The 18,445-nt window shown below is 38.7% G+C and overlaps 2 protein-coding genes across 7 annotated transcripts; one reads left to right on the forward strand and one right to left on the reverse strand.

Moving 5' to 3' along the window:
• The first annotated feature begins 600 nt into the window (after positions 1-600).
• akap19 (A-kinase anchoring protein 19) lies at positions 601-17,616 on the forward strand. 6 transcript variants are annotated; one of them, XR_013822276.1, is made up of 3 exons: positions 601-808; positions 4,270-4,311; positions 7,221-7,702. XR_013822276.1 is itself a non-coding variant. In XM_079881222.1 (3 exons), the coding sequence occupies exon 3, from the start codon at positions 15,927-15,929 to the stop codon at positions 16,194-16,196; it is 270 nt and encodes an 89-aa protein (XP_079737348.1). In that variant the 5' UTR covers positions 601-808; positions 4,270-4,311; positions 15,733-15,926; the 3' UTR covers positions 16,197-17,616. The 6 variants fall into 6 exon arrangements, 3 of the variants coding, with proteins under 3 accessions (XP_079737348.1, XP_079737349.1, XP_079737347.1); XR_013822277.1 differs by having other exon boundaries at positions 7,226-7,702; XM_079881222.1 differs by lacking the exon at positions 7,221-7,702 and adding an exon at positions 15,733-17,616.
• Positions 7,780-11,738, reverse strand: mstnb (myostatin b). Its single transcript, XM_079881220.1, has 3 exons — positions 11,247-11,738; positions 10,139-10,509; positions 7,780-9,106 (listed from the first exon to the last, which is right to left on the reverse strand). The coding sequence occupies exons 1-3, from the start codon at positions 11,620-11,622 to the stop codon at positions 8,726-8,728; spliced, it is 1,128 nt and encodes a 375-aa protein (XP_079737346.1). The 5' UTR covers positions 11,623-11,738; the 3' UTR covers positions 7,780-8,725.
• Positions 17,617-18,445: the final 829 nt, after the last annotated feature.

Here is an 18,445-nt window from a genome sequence, read left to right on the forward strand (position 1 = left end):
GTTTTTATCTCGCAATTCTGAGAAAGAAGTCAGAATTAGAAGATGTAACTCGATGCAATGTATCGATGCCATTGATAAACTGCTTTGGCCATCGATGTAAGATAGTCAATGGCCAGTCAGAAATTCCAAGTTTCTCCGGAATATCCACCCATTACTTCAGTTCCTTCCTTCAGTTCAATTGCCTAAAGTTGCAATATTTCGCATTTAATTTTTTTGTATATATTTTATAGTTTCCACATGATTTTATATAATTGTATTGATTGGTTTGTTAAATACACACAGTATTGTGGTGTTATTACTGTATTATGTATCTCTTCAGTTTAAACCATAAAAGTATGCTGTCCACTCAAGTGGACATCTGAAAATCTCTTTGAAAAATATGTGTAAAAAAAAAAAAAAAAATCAATAAAAAAGCAATAAAACAGAGAAAAAAAATCCTGAGGTTATCATAATTCATGCATGAAAGGGTTAAAAATGTTTTATTCTTTGGCGAAAACAAGCAACCATAACACATTTCCTCTGTTTTCATTTTTGTTTAGCTCCATAGCGGTTATGAACACTAGAACCACAAGAGTAGCCTATTACGCAACAGATGGCGTCAGTCATTACATCGACAAACCTCAAGTATAGTCATTTTTATCACGTTTTTATAGATTTGTACATCACAAAAGTATCAAAAAAACGTTTTTTTTTTCTTTAAGAAAGTTGACGGTTTTACGTTGCGATAAAAACTAAAATAATTCGCACACTAGACGCGTTGCCTGTAGTAACAGCTGGAACGGCGGACTAAGCTTGAATTGCTCCAAGGGTAGGAAAATCCCATTTACAGAATTTGTTTACAAGGCAGAGGGTATAATATATATATATATATATTAAATATATATAATTATTACCTCTATATTATCGTGTTAATTCTTAAGCTTTACAACTTTTTCCACGGCTTTCAACTGTTCATTCAGGCGCCATTTTTATTCTTTCAAACAGACAAACGTTTCGCTCTCAAACAAAGTGCAAATCTCCAAAACGTGCTGCTGTACATTAACAGTATATAATTAGCTGTTAAATGGCCTCTATTAATTGAAGACCGAGCAGCTGGCACTAGAAGGAGAGTACTGTAGGAGGGTCTGGCATGAGATGGGCAGGGAACGTGCCAAATGCCATTCCAGTGCCTCTGCAACAGGGGTCGAAGGTTAAGAAACATTGTGGCTCAGAAGACAGATGTCCATGTGGCCCGGGTAGATATTATCATTCTGCTTGAGAGCTGAAATCACCTGCACATTAAAGAGTCCACATTTTTCTGTCAAATTTTAGCTCTGGAAACAAGGGGTGGGCGGTATGACCAAAATTCTGTTTCACGGTAACGATATATTTCACGATATAGTTATTTATATATTAAGTTATTCTCGAAAAATCGACAGAAAGGGCTTTGTATAATAAATAAACCCAAATACTTTAGAAATGAAAAGTACTTCACCTTGTTTGATTTGGATTTGGATTTTATTTGGTAAATTATTTCTTTGGTAAACTATTTTGATAGCTAATATAGTAAACAAAACACACTCATCTTTTAGATGAACTTCCCCAAACTGATTGATATTAAATACAACAATACAGGCGCAATTAAACTTTAAATAAAGTGTTGCTGAATAATTTTTCAATCTCATGTTATTGCTTTACTTCATCAATCATTTTATAATATCTGAATTAATATTCTATTAATAGCCTAAATTAGTTCCTTTTAATTTTGTTGGATATTAGTAATACTAGTTTATGTTTAAATGTGTTCCCCGGTACATGTTTGCCATGTCTGCTTATTATACTGCGTTTTTAAGGGGCTTGTTTTGCTCTTTTTGTGAAATCTGGCAACCCGTCACCTGGGGCTTTAATCAAGAGAAGTTCAGAAGTGTCAAGTTCATCAAGTTCAGAAGTGACTAGAAGGAGAGCAGCAGTATGAAAACAGCAGCTACTGTTAGTGTTGACTAAGTAGTTTAAATTATACACACCTTGTAACTGCGTCATTATTTTACCATAGCCCAGTGAACACTGACACACCGCGCTCCCTCTCTAGTCTAGATGGGATGTACCCAAAAAGTGAAAGTGAGGAGCATTTATGGGTACAAGTCGGGCACCGGCCTACTTTACATATTTCAAGGGTGCTGAATCCAAATAAACTGGTACCCAAGCGAAATTTTGAGATTTTGACCTTCTAATTTGCATATCAAAATGGCCGCCAAATTGCCTATCTTGCTCAGTCGTTGGACCATTTTCCCCTAGTTTTTTTGTAAGTAGGCAATCAAGATGAGGAAATTAAGTTTCTAGATCGATAGTCAAGGGTCAGAGCAAAGATATAATGGAGGCTCACTGCCTTTTTTATGTATATAGCCTATATATGCAAAATACCAACTTTTAAGGTGAAATTAAGCATTAGGCTTTTTGTGTCATTTTTTAAGGCCGACATACATATTCAATCAATATCACTCTAAAATGTTCCCAGTGGATATGTGATGTATTCCATATTACATAATAACTAAGAAAAACACCATTGCAAGTTGTCTAAGATTTCATTTTTTATGCAAATTAAGGCGAGACACTAAAGGTGAATAGGGTAAAATTTTTAACTAGCAGATATCACCATGAAACTTTCACAGTTGATTAAAATCTACATTAAGATGAGAAAAAAATGTATTACAAGTTTTCTGTAATTTAATGTTTAAATATGCAAATTAGGCAATATCTAATCAAATGTGCACTAATTTGCATATATTTAAAAAAACGAAATCTGAGTATTGGATAAAGCTCAGTGCGTGTGCACGCGCGCGTCTTTTGCATCAGTTAAATGCGATCGGTTAATTTGAGTGTCAAGTTGTAATCACTTTATCGAATCAAAGGAAGATTTTATCAGCTGGTTCAGTGGCCAATTGTTTGGAGTTATAAATATATAACTTGCGCTGCATATTTAGAAATTTTGCCTCAGATACAAGATTATACATTCGCTTTTAACAAGCAGGTTGTTCATTACCACGGCAACCGCTCGCGTGTCATGCTGAATGCGATTTTCGTGTTTAAAAAGTAACTATACATAAGAGACGGAAATATGCAGATAACTATACATTATTTAAGCTTATTTCTATTCGTTACGATATTGATATATGAACTGTTGTTGTCAAGTAAGCTTCATGCTTTCCCCGTTGCGAACGTGCAAACTGTAGCCTACGGGTGCTGCACTGCTCTAGTTGACTGCTGCGCATTTTTTCCCGAAAATATCACGTTAACAACAACAACCCTTTAGAAAACGTAATTCCTTTGTGGATCTTCTTGATCTGCTTTCTCCATGTTTCTTTGACAAACCTCAGTGTCACAGTATCACGCACGCAGAACGCTGCATGTGAGTTAACCACGCCCACTTATTTACATGTCGCGGAAGACCTTATGTAGCCCCGCCCCTTTTCAGCGCTGCGCTCGTTGTCTTTTGACTTCCGGTCTGTATTTTCACAGTGATTTTGCGTGTTTATTAATGAACGGCTCGTTTTAAAATATTCCCGGGCGACTGACATTTGTTAAGACATCTGATTTAAACATTACAGTCCTCATGATAACTTTCGTTAACTTCACATTAAGTAAATCCACTTCAGAAGCTAATTAGGCCTACTCCTGGACAGCGATGCCATAGAGATATACAGAGCGACCGCAAAAACGGAAGTTAAAAGACAATATTCTAAAGATGGCGGCGCCCTCGTTTCTCTGGTGCATAAGGTCTATACACGGAATAAAAAAATCTGTTACTTTTGACATTTTCTACCGCGGTAACGATATATAACGTCATACCGCCCAGCCCTACTGGAATCAAATCCAAAACTCAGATAAAGTACATTTTTACTCATGTAGCACCATTTGTTTAAAAAATTTCACAGAAAATCTATGGAGTTATAAATGACCCATTTTACTGTGGTCTAAGTATCAAGTGTGTCACCATATGGTGATCACAGCAGGTGGATCCACTCTTCTAAACATTCATTCTTGCTGCTGCCTTACATTGGTGAATTGCATACTGTCCACCTTAATGCTCTCTCTATGAGGCTTGTGGTACTTGGCAGCATCAACTGTATAATGACCGACTCAGTTTTCATGTTGTCCTTAGAGACTTTATAAATGTTAGATTTATGTGCTGGAATGGGGGTTACCTTTGCTTATTCCTATCTCTGAACTGTATGTAATTGGTGTTACAGTTTTGTGTATGCAAATTAACATAGTCTGTTATGTGTCTTACAGATCTGACTGGCAAAAAGGATCTGAAGAATCTCTGAGAACAAGGTAAGCCTCATGCTTATTGCTTACTAAGTGGTTGCAAGGGTGCTGCTGGTTGGTTTCTGGTGTGTTCTGAATGGTTGTTAAGGTTAACTATCCTTTGATTGACATATACGTAGATGACAGATAGACAAGCAGGCATACAGACAGATAGATAGATAGATAGATAGATAGATGGACAGATGGATAGACAGACAGAAAGGTGGATGGATGGATGGATGGATGGATGGATAGATAAATAGATAGATAGACAGATAGATAGATAGATAGACGGATAACTAGATTTCAATTGGCAATATTTTATCTGAACAATATTTGATAGGAACATTGATAGGAACATTACTGCAAAACAAAGCAGAACTGCTTCTCCATATGACAAGACACCTCCGATTCCTGCATATCCAGCTGTCTGACAGGCGTTGTGATGACACAGGAGGGGACATGTTTCCACTTTTCCAAATGATCCAGACATCTCGCTGTCTCCTCAGAGGAGCATCTATCCTCCATCACTGTCAGTCATTGGTCTCCTGGGGGCATATGGTTTACTGCCACAGACCTTTTCCACTTCAGTCATTAGGGTGCCTTGTAAATGAACTTAGACTTATGGACACATCTTGCTGAATGACTCATTCCAGCCCAAATGTGATCTTGAGTTACACATTGCTAAAACAGGACACATTCCCGTCTTCGACGTCCGGAAGCTTTACGATGTAATTAATCAAATGTTGATTCCACAAGGGTCAATAGAGTGTCGGGAGAGACGGATGTCGATTTCTTAGCTAAGTGAAAAAACAAGTGGTGTTGAAGGCAAGGCCCAGTGTGGATGCGCTGGATAAATTCATCAGGAGCGCTGACAACCAGCCGTCAGTGGCTGCACATCTGCGCCCATCTGCCCGAGGCTCGTGTCTTTTATTGCTTTTCATTGCTTTCTTCAGATGAGGGCAGAAGTTCACTGCGACCGAGTCTCACATCCTTTGGACAATGAGGCGATTATTACATTGCAAAATGTAAGATTAATCATTAAAATTAATGGTACTTTAGCTTGTGATCATTGAGAGAACCTGATTGTTGACTGACTTAGAAGAGAACAGTGCAGAGCAGAGCTCAAAATTAAGCATGGTCGATGTGACAGAGTTTTGGGCTAGTTGATGGAAAGGCATTGTCATTAGGTCTTGTTTAATGAGCATTTGCGTTTTATGTACCTTACAAACCTGAACATTTGGTTTTCTGTCATGTAGCTTAGTATTGAAGATTGTTGATTCAGATTCAGCTGATTTAAATACCATGGTATCCATGGTAAATCCATGGTAAAGTTGGTTTAGATGAAGGTTGTTCAAAATTGCAAGAAGCATCAGTTAGATCGGTTTAAAGGATAATCAAATCACACTATGCCATGTTTTTCAAGCCAAAGCGAAAATGCGTCTCTCATGCTCACCGAGGCTTCATTTATTCCATTAAAAATACAGTAAAAACAGTAATATTGTAATAATAATTGCAATTTAAAATAATTGTTTTGTATTTAAAATATATTTTAAAATGGAATTTATTTCAGCGTTATTACTCAATTCTTCAGTGTCACGTGATCCTTCAGAAATCATTCTACTATGCTGATCTGCTGCTCAAGAAACATTTCTTATTCATACTGACCCCAAACCTTTAATTAATAGTGTTTATTGATTTATGTTGAACCATTAAAATATCAGCAGTGCATGTATAAATCTACTGGACCATATTTTAAAATCATTGAAATATGAAACACAAACCCATTTTAATTTGATTCATATTTATAAACAAACAGACTTTAGAATCTTTATTAAAGTTTGAATAATCTTACGATTCACAATATTTTGTCTCTTGTTCAAAACCTGAAGGACATGTCAAGTCAAGTCAAGTCAAGTTTATTTATATAGCGCTTTTCACAATACAGATTGTATCAAAGCAGCTTCACAGTATTAAATTAAAATAATACATCAATGTTTGTTTCTAGTGGAAAACGTCCAGTTGACATCTGTCAACTTGAGATGAAAAATTGCTTTTTTGGCAGACAGGTCATAGAAAAGTGCATGTTTACCACAGCAACGGACCAGGTGAGATGTCAATAGCATAAAATACATCATCGGTCATCACCTGTCCTCAGCCTCGCCATCAATATTCGACCTGATACCTCATGGCAGTGTGTACTTTCAGCTCATCACTCAAACCAAGCGTTTCCCCAGCTGCTCCAGAGTTAGTGTGAAGATGCAGATGTTTGACCACACCTGGCAGCTGTCCCTCTTCCCCCTTGTTGAAGGTGCTTCCCTCCTGTCCGAGCGCACGCAGCTCTACTCGGCTCCCCTGCAGCTCGTGCGGATATGGGGAAGCCTGGTGACTGAGATGAGCTATGTGTTTCCCCCCGGAGTCTTCTGTCCCCCCGAGGAGCCACGCTGCCTTCCCATTTTCTCACAGTCACTTCCTCTCCTGTCAACCTGGGAATGTGCTGGCAGCCGTCAAGCCACGGAGACCAGGAAAACTTTTCCCATGTGACAGATATAACAACTCGGGGAAACCGTTACAGTTCCTGTTTATCATACACTTGCCATTACCTGGCACTAAGGACTGCGTTGCAAGTCAGATGCACAAGAAAACAAATCAATCATTCTTCTGCTGAACGTGATTCATAGCACGAACGCTTCTGCATGTAGAACAGGATGAATTACGAAGAGGTGCACCTGATTATCGGTGCGCATTCAGATGTTAAAGCGCTTATCGATAGTTTCAAGAGCGTTCATGTGAGGTGTTGGGGCTTTTCAGAACCCACGTTTAATTGTATGTGGCAAATGATCCAGAATCCACGGCGCATTATCTCAACCCAAATGTGGAAAGAAATGTTATTGCTCAGGGACTTTTAATCTCCCACAACCCTCTGTTCATTTCAGAGCAGTTCCCACCTGGTTTCCATGGCATCTGTCCAACTCACAGCAGGAAAGGAAGCAGATCTCGGCAGTGCTGAGTTCGCCCTCTTCTGGACGGAAGTGAGGGCTCCAATAAGCCTTGGTCTAATTAGCCATGCTGTCAAAACATTTCTGCACAAGTGATTTTAGAAAACTCTGCTGCATGCTCACGCTGAACTATTCCGAGGGGAGATTTGTTAATTTGGGCTTATGTAACACTGCAGCTTGCTGCCATTACAGGAAAAACAAATGAAAAGGTCAAATGATAGTAAATCCAACCCAGAAGGAACTTCTTAACACAGCTCAGACAACACCCTTCATCCACCTTTTGCATTGTGCATAAAACAACACAACGTGGAGAATGTTCCCCTTTAAACGCTCTGATCAGGACCCATATTACTCAATAAAAGATTTTATCAACTGATTTTCATTACTTGGATTAAATCATTCATGTACAGAATTAGACGTTTCCAGATATTATAGAATAAAAACTCAATAACATTTCTTGTAAAGCAATTTGAAATAATAGAGTTAAACATATAAAGCAAGCACCTTTATTTGTTTGAACAGATACATAGATTTATATTGTACAGTTTTTTTTTTTTTTTTGCTATTTTGTGTTCTTATACATGTACTAACCGTGGTTAAAAAAGGCAACTGTTAATGGAAACAATGGCAAGTATACAATACAATTAGCAAACATATCAAAATCAGTTTTTACAACATTTTTAGCAACCAATTCTTTCTATTGGTCTGCCATAGTGCAAACTGTGTGGTTTGAAGACAGAGTGGTAGCGTGATATTAACATTCATTCTTACAGTTCCGACGTCTCTGTCTCGAACACATTTCAATGTGTAGACCGCATTCACAGCGCCTCTGCTTCAAGTCCTTCTCTCCCTTAATGCCGATCTCAATAATAATTCAAGTGTGTAGGGCTGTTCGACAGATGAGTAGTGGACAAAAGCTATGATTAACAATTCGATCTGTGTGTTTATTGCAGTGTATGTGGAAGTTTGCGTCAGATAACCCTATTCAAGCTCTGTTCAATGTTCGAGAGTCCCTCTCTGTTTCTCTTGGATACTCTTCTTAAACAAGCTCACTGGTTACAGCTGTTACAGCAAAGATCTAAATGATTGTATTTTGGAGTGGTTGTGTAATATATTTTTTTGTATGTTGTCTGTGTATCCTAATGAGAGTATTCTGACAAGGTGAAAACATGAAATAAAGCAGAGAATGTCGTCCATTTCAAAAGTGTCCATTCCCAAGACATTCCTTTAGTATATCCATGTGACATTGGACTCCTGTGGCAGAGATACTGATTTAGAGGAAAATGACAAAAAAAACATAGTCAAATGAAGCGGTGCCCAGAGAGTGAGTGAGCGTCCTTCTATTGCACAGTGTCTTGCGGAAAGCACTGATAATGGATGGCGGGTGGTGTGATCAGATGTCCGGGTCTTTGAGACGGATCAAGTCCTGTCTGGGCACTGGTTCACGAGCAGCCACAGCGGTCTACTACCATTGACGGGATCTTGCCGTAGATGATCTGCTCTTTGCCATTGAAGTAAAGCATGTTGATGGGAGACATCTTGGTTGGGGTGCAGCAGGGCCCGGCGGTGCCTCGCGGATTGGCCTTGTTCACCAGATGGGTGTGGGGATACTTCTGCAGGTGCATGTAGTCGCATTCTCCCGAACAGTAATTCGCCTTATAGCGTTTTGGAGCAATAATCCAGTCCCAGCCGAAGTCCTCGAAGTCCACAGTGAGAGGGTATCTGCAGCACCGAGACTCTGAGGAATTCTCGTCGCAGTCCAGTCCAGAGTCCCTCCGGATTCGCTTTGGGCCCTCTGAGATTTTCACCTCCATAAAGGGGAGCTGTGAGAGAAAGAACCCAAAGTTTACTCTTGCTACTTTCATATCTATGGGCTAACAAGACAACTCTCAGTCTGACCTCGAAATTGCTTTGTCCAACCATTAGCGAATGCTAAATCTAGCCAATTCGGATATGATTAAGAAAGGGAAAGAATTCAATTTTTCTGGTTCCGATGCCACTTAACAATTCCCGTTCCTTAATGGTGCCATTAAGGATTCTTGTAATAAAAAAAATGAATTAATTCAATTCCTACTGCATTTACTGTGTGCCCAGCAAATCATGAGATCATTTTAGATTTCAGCACAATCAATATACAGAAATACAGGTAATAAATGTTTTGCTTTTTAAATGGATTTTAACACACTTTAAATAGCCTACTAAAACATTATTTTTATAATGTACCACTGATTACAACACAAGCTTGTGAACAACCACTAACTACTCTGATTCAAGTTTCAGGAGTCTTAACATATATTCTTTTCAGTTTGTTTTAACTTTCGAGTCAAATATCACGAAAGTAACTTGCAATTTAGTGAGTCAGTTTAACTGTTTCGATTGATTCATACGTGTTTTTCACTAAAAAGAACCGGCTAAAAAGAGTCATTCGTTCGGGAATCGGACTGTAGGTTACTAAGCCGATGCATGCTGTTGATTCATTACAAGAACTAGGTCAAAAGAATCGTTAGTTCTAAAACCGAATTACTGTGGTCGCGCTGTTCGTTTTTGATTCACTAAAAAGAACCGGTTTGAACGAATCATTCGTTCAGGATTCGGACAACATTTACAAAAACATTCATGACTACACCGATCACTGAATGTTCCGCTCTCTGAAACATGCAATTAAGAAATGTTTTACATTGGTGCTACAGGGACTCATTTTTTGGGAGATTGCTGATTTGAAACAAAACGTATAACTAAACCATATAAATCATTTCTCGCTATTATCATTCACAGCAATTACTATTGACGGAGCTCTGTCTAAAATTGGTTGTCTGAAAAAAACGCACATTTGGTGACACAACAGCTCAACTTACCAGTCCATCCTCTCCAGCCTCAGCGGAGGTAACGGCCAAGTCGTTTCCCTTCGCGTCATACGCGTTTATCTCGATGCCCCAGTTGGTCTCCGGTTGTCTTAACCACACCGTGAGCACCTGCTTTACGTCTATACTCTGCCAAGACGTGACTCCTGCGTTCACATCGATCTTCAGGGATCGTATTCGTATGTGTCTTCCTCCGTCCGTAACGGGCATCAGCCGTGATATCTGTAAGAAGACGGTGGTCACTTCTTCCGCCGGTCTCAGATGAACCCAGAGCTGCGCTCTTACGATCCGGTTCGCTTGGATTTTCGGACTGAAGGAGAAAAAACAACACTTCGGTTTCCGATCTACTTGAACGGTGGGGTCAGCTGAAAAAAAGAAGAGAAAGTAAATCAGAGTGATTATACGGGATCTAGACTACTGGTTTTCAGTGACAGTTTTATTATTAAAGCGGTCCATAAAATTACGCACTGATATAGGCTAATTGAAAAAAAAAAAAAAAAAACTTTTAAAGAAATAACGTTGACTACGCCCACAAACCAAAATAAATTACATACATTAGCGGGACATTTATATGTAATAATTAGATTGACTATATATACTATATTTGTAGGCTATATATACGGCGTTGCAGAAGGAAACAGGCTATTTATATCTTTAAAAACGAATGGATGGGCTACAGATATAATGTCTATATTTAGACATTGCATATAAAAGGCATTACACATAATACACAGTTTCACCTAAAAGATTGGCTAAGATGTGAACCAGTTTAAACTACAGTTCGCCTATCACGTGTGGTAAAGGTGAAAACGTTTTCTTCTGACCGACGCTGGTGCGCTTTTGCTGGACTTCCATGTTCAGCGTGCGTAAAATTGCTTTAGCAAGGCTGAAAAAGAGGGGCACAAAGCCTTAAAAAACAGGAATCGACAATTATACATCTTAACTGTGCATTTTATGCACAATAGCTGCCTCGTGAGTGCAACTGGCTTGGGCGTAAAGACTGCGTAAAGGGTCTCTCCAAGTAGGCTATTCCCTAGATTCTTTGTCCTTTAAGATGATAGTACATTTACATGAATGAATCTTTGAAATAGTTGATCCTTACGCTCTGTGGCCATAGTCATGATGGTCTCTGTGGTGGCATGTTCATCATCCTCTTCCATAGCTCCATCCTTACTGTCATCCCCCAGAACATCGTACTGATCCAGAAGTTCTTGTAAAGGCGGTGCTTTGGGTAACAGCTGCTTGACCACGTCCCGGCTGATGTTTGGAGCCTGTTTGAGTCGGAGTTTGCTAAGAATTTGGGACTTGATGGCATGCAGTCTCATCAGCTTGCTGTGTTGCCTGAACTCACATGTGGAGCACTGCTCGCTTTCCTCCGTGGCTGTGGAAGGCTGCTGGGGCGCCGTTATATCTCCATTACCCACTGGACCACATGCAATTAATACACTTAGAGAAATTAAAACCTGCGTAAAATGCATGTTCCAAGGCGTGCTAAAGGATGTTTGCTATGTTTGATCTGATTTGCTATGGAAATGAACCTCACCACGCACCGGACAAGTAGATGTCATGCTTAAATTCGGCAAGGCTTTTTATACTGCAACTTTGGCCACTCTATTGTGTCGTAAGATTCAATGATTGGCTGAGCTGGCAACAATAAACCTAATGGACAGAGCTGGACTTCTTTCGCAGTTCTTAAAGAGGCATGACACATCTTAGAGGACTCGTGGAGGAACCAGTCTAACTTTAATGCAAATTATACACATGTATATAAAAAATACGCACTTGTATTACAATATTTCAGTGCGTGCATCCAGGATGCTCCCTGTGTGTCGTCAAACGCAACTGATCCAGAACGTAAAGGCTACATTTGATATTTAAGAATATAAAATCATAAGCAACAGAATATTTGTTTTACTGTTTTATTACATTGCAATATAAGGCACCATCAAGGTCTACTCTACTTGACATTTAGCCTACATATGAGCAGCATGCTTTCGTTGGTAAAAAGCTGATTGACAGCCTTAACATGTGGGCTCATCTGCTAATTTATATGTGAATAACTGTTGCCAAAATGACAGTATGTTCTCAGCCTTTGTGACATTCAATTTCCCTCTCTCATTTTTCTTGTGGTATTTGAAAAAGAGGCATTTGTATAATATTCACGTTGCTTCTGTCAATGCAACGCAAAGTAATTTCACCACGTATGTATTTTTTAACAGTAGCATTGAATAATCACAACTCTTCTTGTTTGCTGCAGCTTATTTCGTTTTTTAGATCCATGGGTAAGATGCATAGCGCCATCTTGTGGATCGTCTTGTGTAAAACGCGTTAACCAGGTCCTGACATGAAGTTTTGCACAGTGTGAGTTATTAGTAAAATGATAGGTTACATAATAAGGATAGGTAACACGCAAACATAGCCTAATAAACACAAATATAAACAAATATTCTACAACTTCTAATTTACATCAATGTGTTGGATCATCATTCATGACAAAATATGTAGGCCTAATTAAAAATTAGTTAGGCCTTATGGCTACCTTAGGCCTGATTGCTAAGCGAATTGATGTTATCCAACCGATTTCACATGCATTAGCCTACACTGTTTCTCCTCACATAATACAATTATTTATACTAAAATCATAATTTCATGTCCATTTATTTATTAGGCAAGTAACCGTATAATTATCGGGATAATAAATGTGCAGTCATCCGGTCATTATCGCAAAAAACTCTTTCAGGGTCACAAGACTTGGCGTCTGATCACCCAGTCTCGAAAAAAATATATTATATTAAATTTAAATTATGCGATAATGAGCCGATCGATGACAGGGCATTATTATCCATTACGTATCACTTAATGTCGCAATATATTTTCGGTTCAGTCTAATAATGTGAAAGTAAGATACCGGTAATGACGGAGAGAATTGAAACGGAAACTGATCAGAAATTTTTCTAATTTCGTTCTAATGTGTGTGTATATCTTATAAGCTATGATAATGCATAACATAGCCTATTATATTATATTCTAAATAATAGCCTATTATATGCTCATGCCTGGAATGTCTTTGTAAAAACTCACAAACTCATAATTTACCATGCAGTCTGATGAAACATTAACTGAATTAACTACTGAATCATGTCAATGCCTATCATAGGCCTATATGACAAAACATCTGTGCTGTATATGACAACAAATACGTTTATTTTTCATAAATTTCGAATGAATCTCGACTATATTATACATCTCTAGGTTGGTCATATAGCATGAGAAAGTTTGGGAATCAACATTTGTCTATCTATAGGGAAAACGCTCATTTCACTAGGTGGCGACAATGTATTTAAAAAGACAACGAGGCACAACCTGTGTCTTCGTGTGTTGCAGTAACCTATTTTACCCAGTTTACAAACAAATGTTTAGGCAAGGACAGCATGAACTAAGTGTGTACGTGAAACAGAAAGAATTTCCCAGCTGCAATTTCAGTCATGTAGATGGCCATGTCTGAATGGACAGGGAGGAATTTAAAAACAAGACGGATTAATGCGCTGTCGAGCCCCATCGCTGTCCTGTCACTGGAATGAAACTGAAACGTTATCATCATGATTATATGTGGACTCCGGACGCACATGCTGAATTCTGACCCGACTTATCCTACCAGAGCAAGTTCATCAACATGCTTTCTCATTCTCCTGTGGAGTAACCGAGACTGGTGAAGAGGAAGGAGCTTCTGCCTATTATTTATTAGTGTGGATTTATCGCAGTTTTCATTTTAAATAACGCATTTCAGTTTGGATTAAACGATTTCTTCGATTTTGTATCCATATTATGGACGCTCGCAGCCTGCAGCCCGAAGGGGTATGTATACCCACACTGATTATATATCTCTGGAATGTGTACTTTTAACATTAAATTACGGATCATCGTGCATTTAAAAAAAAAAAAAAAATCAGAAATATCATTTTGACTTGACCTTGAAGCTTTCTTGACACAAATACGACCATCCATTTACTAGTAATATCGACAAAGCTGAAATTTTAATCTCGTTCACCCTTGCTACAACACTGTAACCAGGATAGAATCAATCATGATGTTTATTAAACTGCTGATCACTTCAGATTTGCAGACAGTGATTGTCGGTTGTCCTTGACTGCATGGTATGCATATGATGTAGGCTATATACACAACAGGTTTGAGTGTCATTCGAGAATAACTGCCGAGAGTAATAACATTATTCAATAAAATATTAACAGACTCCCAAAAGAGCTTAGAATCCACAATGTTTTTCACAGAATTCGATTTATATTTAAATGAGACATGATAGATGTTTGGTGTCTGTGTGATAGCTGCAAATGGAGTGAACCACCGGCTTTCGTTGTAAGGAGAAGTCTGTTATAGTCATTACCTGCACTAGGCAGGCAGCACAAGATAAACGCCAACTAGAATAGACGTCCGAATCCTGAACGAATCGTTCGTTTGAGTCGGATCAGTTGAATGATTAGGTTGATCCCGTTCACAAAATCGGTCTGAATCGAAAATCTAACTGAATCGGTCCGAGCAGTTTTCAAGTCAACCGATGTAAGATCATTTTAGAGTTAAGCAAATTAACCGGTGTCACTGATGTAGAGAAAAGCAGATTTAGTAGAAATGTTACAACGTTATCGCTATTCATACGCGATGGTTATAAGCATTAGAGTATGTTTTTATAGCACTCTATTGTCTCATTTAGGGAGGAGAGTGAGACAAATGAATTGTAGTAGTGTTTCATGTAAATACTAATTATTTGAGATTTTAAATTACTTTATGAGCTGGATCTAAACTGGGCTAAATACGCTTAAATAGAAAACCTGTAATGGGTAGCATTGTATACCTGTCTTTGGAGTGCATAGGACCATAACATGTTCTTCCAATCATTGCATTCGGTCCGACTGGAATGCGCAGACATCACACGTCATCAGCGCGTTTCATGCTGTAGTTAGACAGACGTCAGTCACTGAGCACCGCACCCGAAACAGCAGCCACCTTTTACAGTTCTTCCTGGACCAAAACAATGAGCTTATGCTGCGTTGACACCATAACTGTAATTTGGAAGAGATGGAAACCTGTGATGATATATTGTTTACGTTCAGTATTATTGTAATCTGCTGTGTGCGTTCATGTGTTTTGAAGAAGGCGTGGTTTTGGAGACGCTCTGTGGGACGGGTGGGATCTCATGTTTTCAAAGCTAACTTGCTATCGCTATCCGCTCTGAAAATTGCCTGCCCTATCTTTTACCAAAATGCTTTCAGAGCATGTGATATGCCACGCCGCGATCCTATGGTCAACTTGATGACGTTATTACGTGTTCGCGTTAAGAAGCACTAAATCTTTTAATTAAGTCGGAATTGCCATCACTAATGAATAACAAATCTAGCCAATTTACTACATGTTATTTATAAACCCTATGTAAGCACATGCCGTTTTATATTTTTACATTATCCTGCCTCTTTAGGAAATCCTCATTCCTGTGAAAATCAAGTCATTACAGTGTCTTGGACAAGGTTGCAAAGACAAGCAATAACTCACTGAAAACATGCGTCTTCTTCACACAGGGCAAGTGTGAGAACGCTATACATCATGGCTGACCATCTGGACTACACTTTGTAGAGAAATACCTCTACATCCTAGCCTCTTACCCATATAAAACCCTATAAACTGCCAACCAAGGGAATATAACCTCTGTATCACACCATTTTTGCATCTCTTCGCCTCACTGCTTTCAATCCAATGCTACATTATTTATATCATGGGATGCATGAAATCCAAGCACCGCGACCCTACTCAGAATTCCGGCTCAACGGAGAAAGTGGATGGCAAGTCAGGAAAGCAAGGAGAGAAAGCCGTTCTAGTCTTCTCAGAGATCGGCTCCATGGAGGACCCAGTGCTGGTCAATCCGGTGTTGATGGACTATGCCCAGAGACTCTCAGAGGAAATTGTGGCCCGGGCAGTACAACAATGGGCAGAGGTGGACAGCCGGTACAGTGACATCCCCTACATTGAGTGTGATGTGCCATAAGTTTTTAACTGTGTGGAATAAGATTGGATTGGTCTAGCTCACACCTCTCCTGTATGTAAAGGAGAGCTTTCAGATCGACAAATGAAAGCCAGTGGAAAATCATGTCATTTTGGAAAGATGTTCTTTGGCTCTCTGAAAATCTCTTTAGGATTCATATGAAATATTCAGCCATTTTTTTTTGTTGTTTTCTTAACAACTGACCATGGAGCTGTTATAATACAAGGCAGCATCTTTTTATGTCTTTTGTTTACCATCAAAACCCAGTTGTTTAATGGGAGAGTCCCTGAAATTGTCCAAAGGCCACAATCATCACAACCATGTTAATTATAGACTTCATCTTTTTGCCTTTAGCATTTCATGTTTGTGTTTCAGCACATCAGACAGTACCTCATTTCATCTATCCAGCCATCCATCGGTCTTAAGGTGTGGTCACATTGGCTTTCTACAATATTTCACAGAGAAAAAAGGTTCATTGTCTGTTGCCATTTCAAACCAAGTCACTTTCAAACCAAGCAGCTTTCCTTTGATCAACGTAGTGAATTTGAGTGACCCAACTTGTACCTGTCGCGAAATCTGCATGGGGATTGGGGAAATCTATCGCCCTCAGGTGAAATTCTCAATCACATATTTAAATGATTGGATTTTCCCCATGGATTTCGCTGAACAACAGTAAATGTTACCGCACATTTACAGATCATCCGCTCAGGGGTCACAGTTTCTTTTTAAGGGGCCAGTGCTGGCTTCTATGGATCAATAAGTGTACATTACTTCACCGGTAACCTTTTTTTTGACATGACAGCTTTATCAACCGCAATTCCTGGTACAAAATCAACGACCTTGTGGTCACTATGACCAGACATTGCTTATCAATGACACACTCATAGATTTAGAGATGTTTAACGATGTCACTCATCCTGTATCCTCATGATGATATTTTAATACATGTTAATAGATGTTTTCTTCTGTGCAGCTCAAATATGCAATTCTTAAAGACTAACTGAAAATCACATATTGCTAATTACATTACCTCACTAAAAATTCAGAGTGGGGACCAAACACGCCAATGTCCTTAATGATCGTTAATACAAGCACAATTACTCTTCTGGTAGTGTTTTAACAGCTGCTCACCAATGCTTTTTACTGATGGATATATTGGCACTTCTGGGTCTTGTGCCTTGCTGTCAGGTAGCCAGAATCCCTTTAATGAATATGAAGATTTAATGATTCCGGATCAATAGAGTCTAACAGTTGGGTTCCGGAAGCAAAAATCACATTCGTTATCTCCATAGAGATTGATTTTTAATAATAATGTATAAACCTTTTAAGACCTAGCCACCATGCGCTCTGAGGTGGTGATGTATGCTTCTTGAAGTGCTTCTTCACAAGTCAGTGTGATTTAAAAAAAAAACAAAAAAACAAACTTAAATTCAGAGGGAATGATCTACTTATAATCATAAAGAGTTATCATGAAAACCTATTCTGAAGTGAACTCGCCAGTGACCACCCTCTCCTATACAGCATTGTGCAATGTCCTGTAATCAAATAAATCTCCCAAACTACTTCTGACTGGTTTGGCTCATGGCTTTAATCTCTTTACTGAGGAACTTTTTCAAATCCCTATAGAGAAAATCAATGAGAAAATTACTTCCGGAACCAAGGCCACTGAAGAAGTGGGGTAGTCACTGTTACGGCCTGTTGCAAAGACAATTAAGCAAGGACTGCACTTTGACCATTAAACTTTTGCATAGAGAGTCATAAATGCCGAGTGAAATCTTAAGATATGAAAGAAGGACTTAAAGTTGTATTTTACGAGGCCTTTCAGCACATTACTGAATGTGCTCAAGAGTAGAACTTCAGTATCTCAAAGAACAATTAGCACAGGATTCATGGTGTTCACTACTCTCCTTATCCTCCTTACTTATACTAGGCTAAATAGAACTAGATTATATTTGGTTTATTATGAACTAACAAAAGTGTGCGATCATGTATCACAGGAAAAAGTGATTCAAATAAATAAATACACTGCAGTCAGACTACATTTGTACCAGCCTGTACTGTCAAGCTAATTTCTCTTGGCATTTCCATCTCATAAATGTTTGACAAGGTACTACTGATGATTCTGACCAAAATAGTTGTCTTTCATATTTCAGTGTATATTTCAGCAGACGTGTTTTACTTGTAATCTGTGCAATCTCAGTTCTGTAACCTAAAGAAAAGGAAAAAAAAAAACTATGCCAATCAATAAAACC

This window comes from Squalius cephalus (genome assembly GCF_949319135.1).
Source record: "Squalius cephalus genome assembly, chromosome: 9".
NCBI classification, from domain to species: Eukaryota; Metazoa; Chordata; class Actinopteri; order Cypriniformes; family Leuciscidae; genus Squalius; species Squalius cephalus.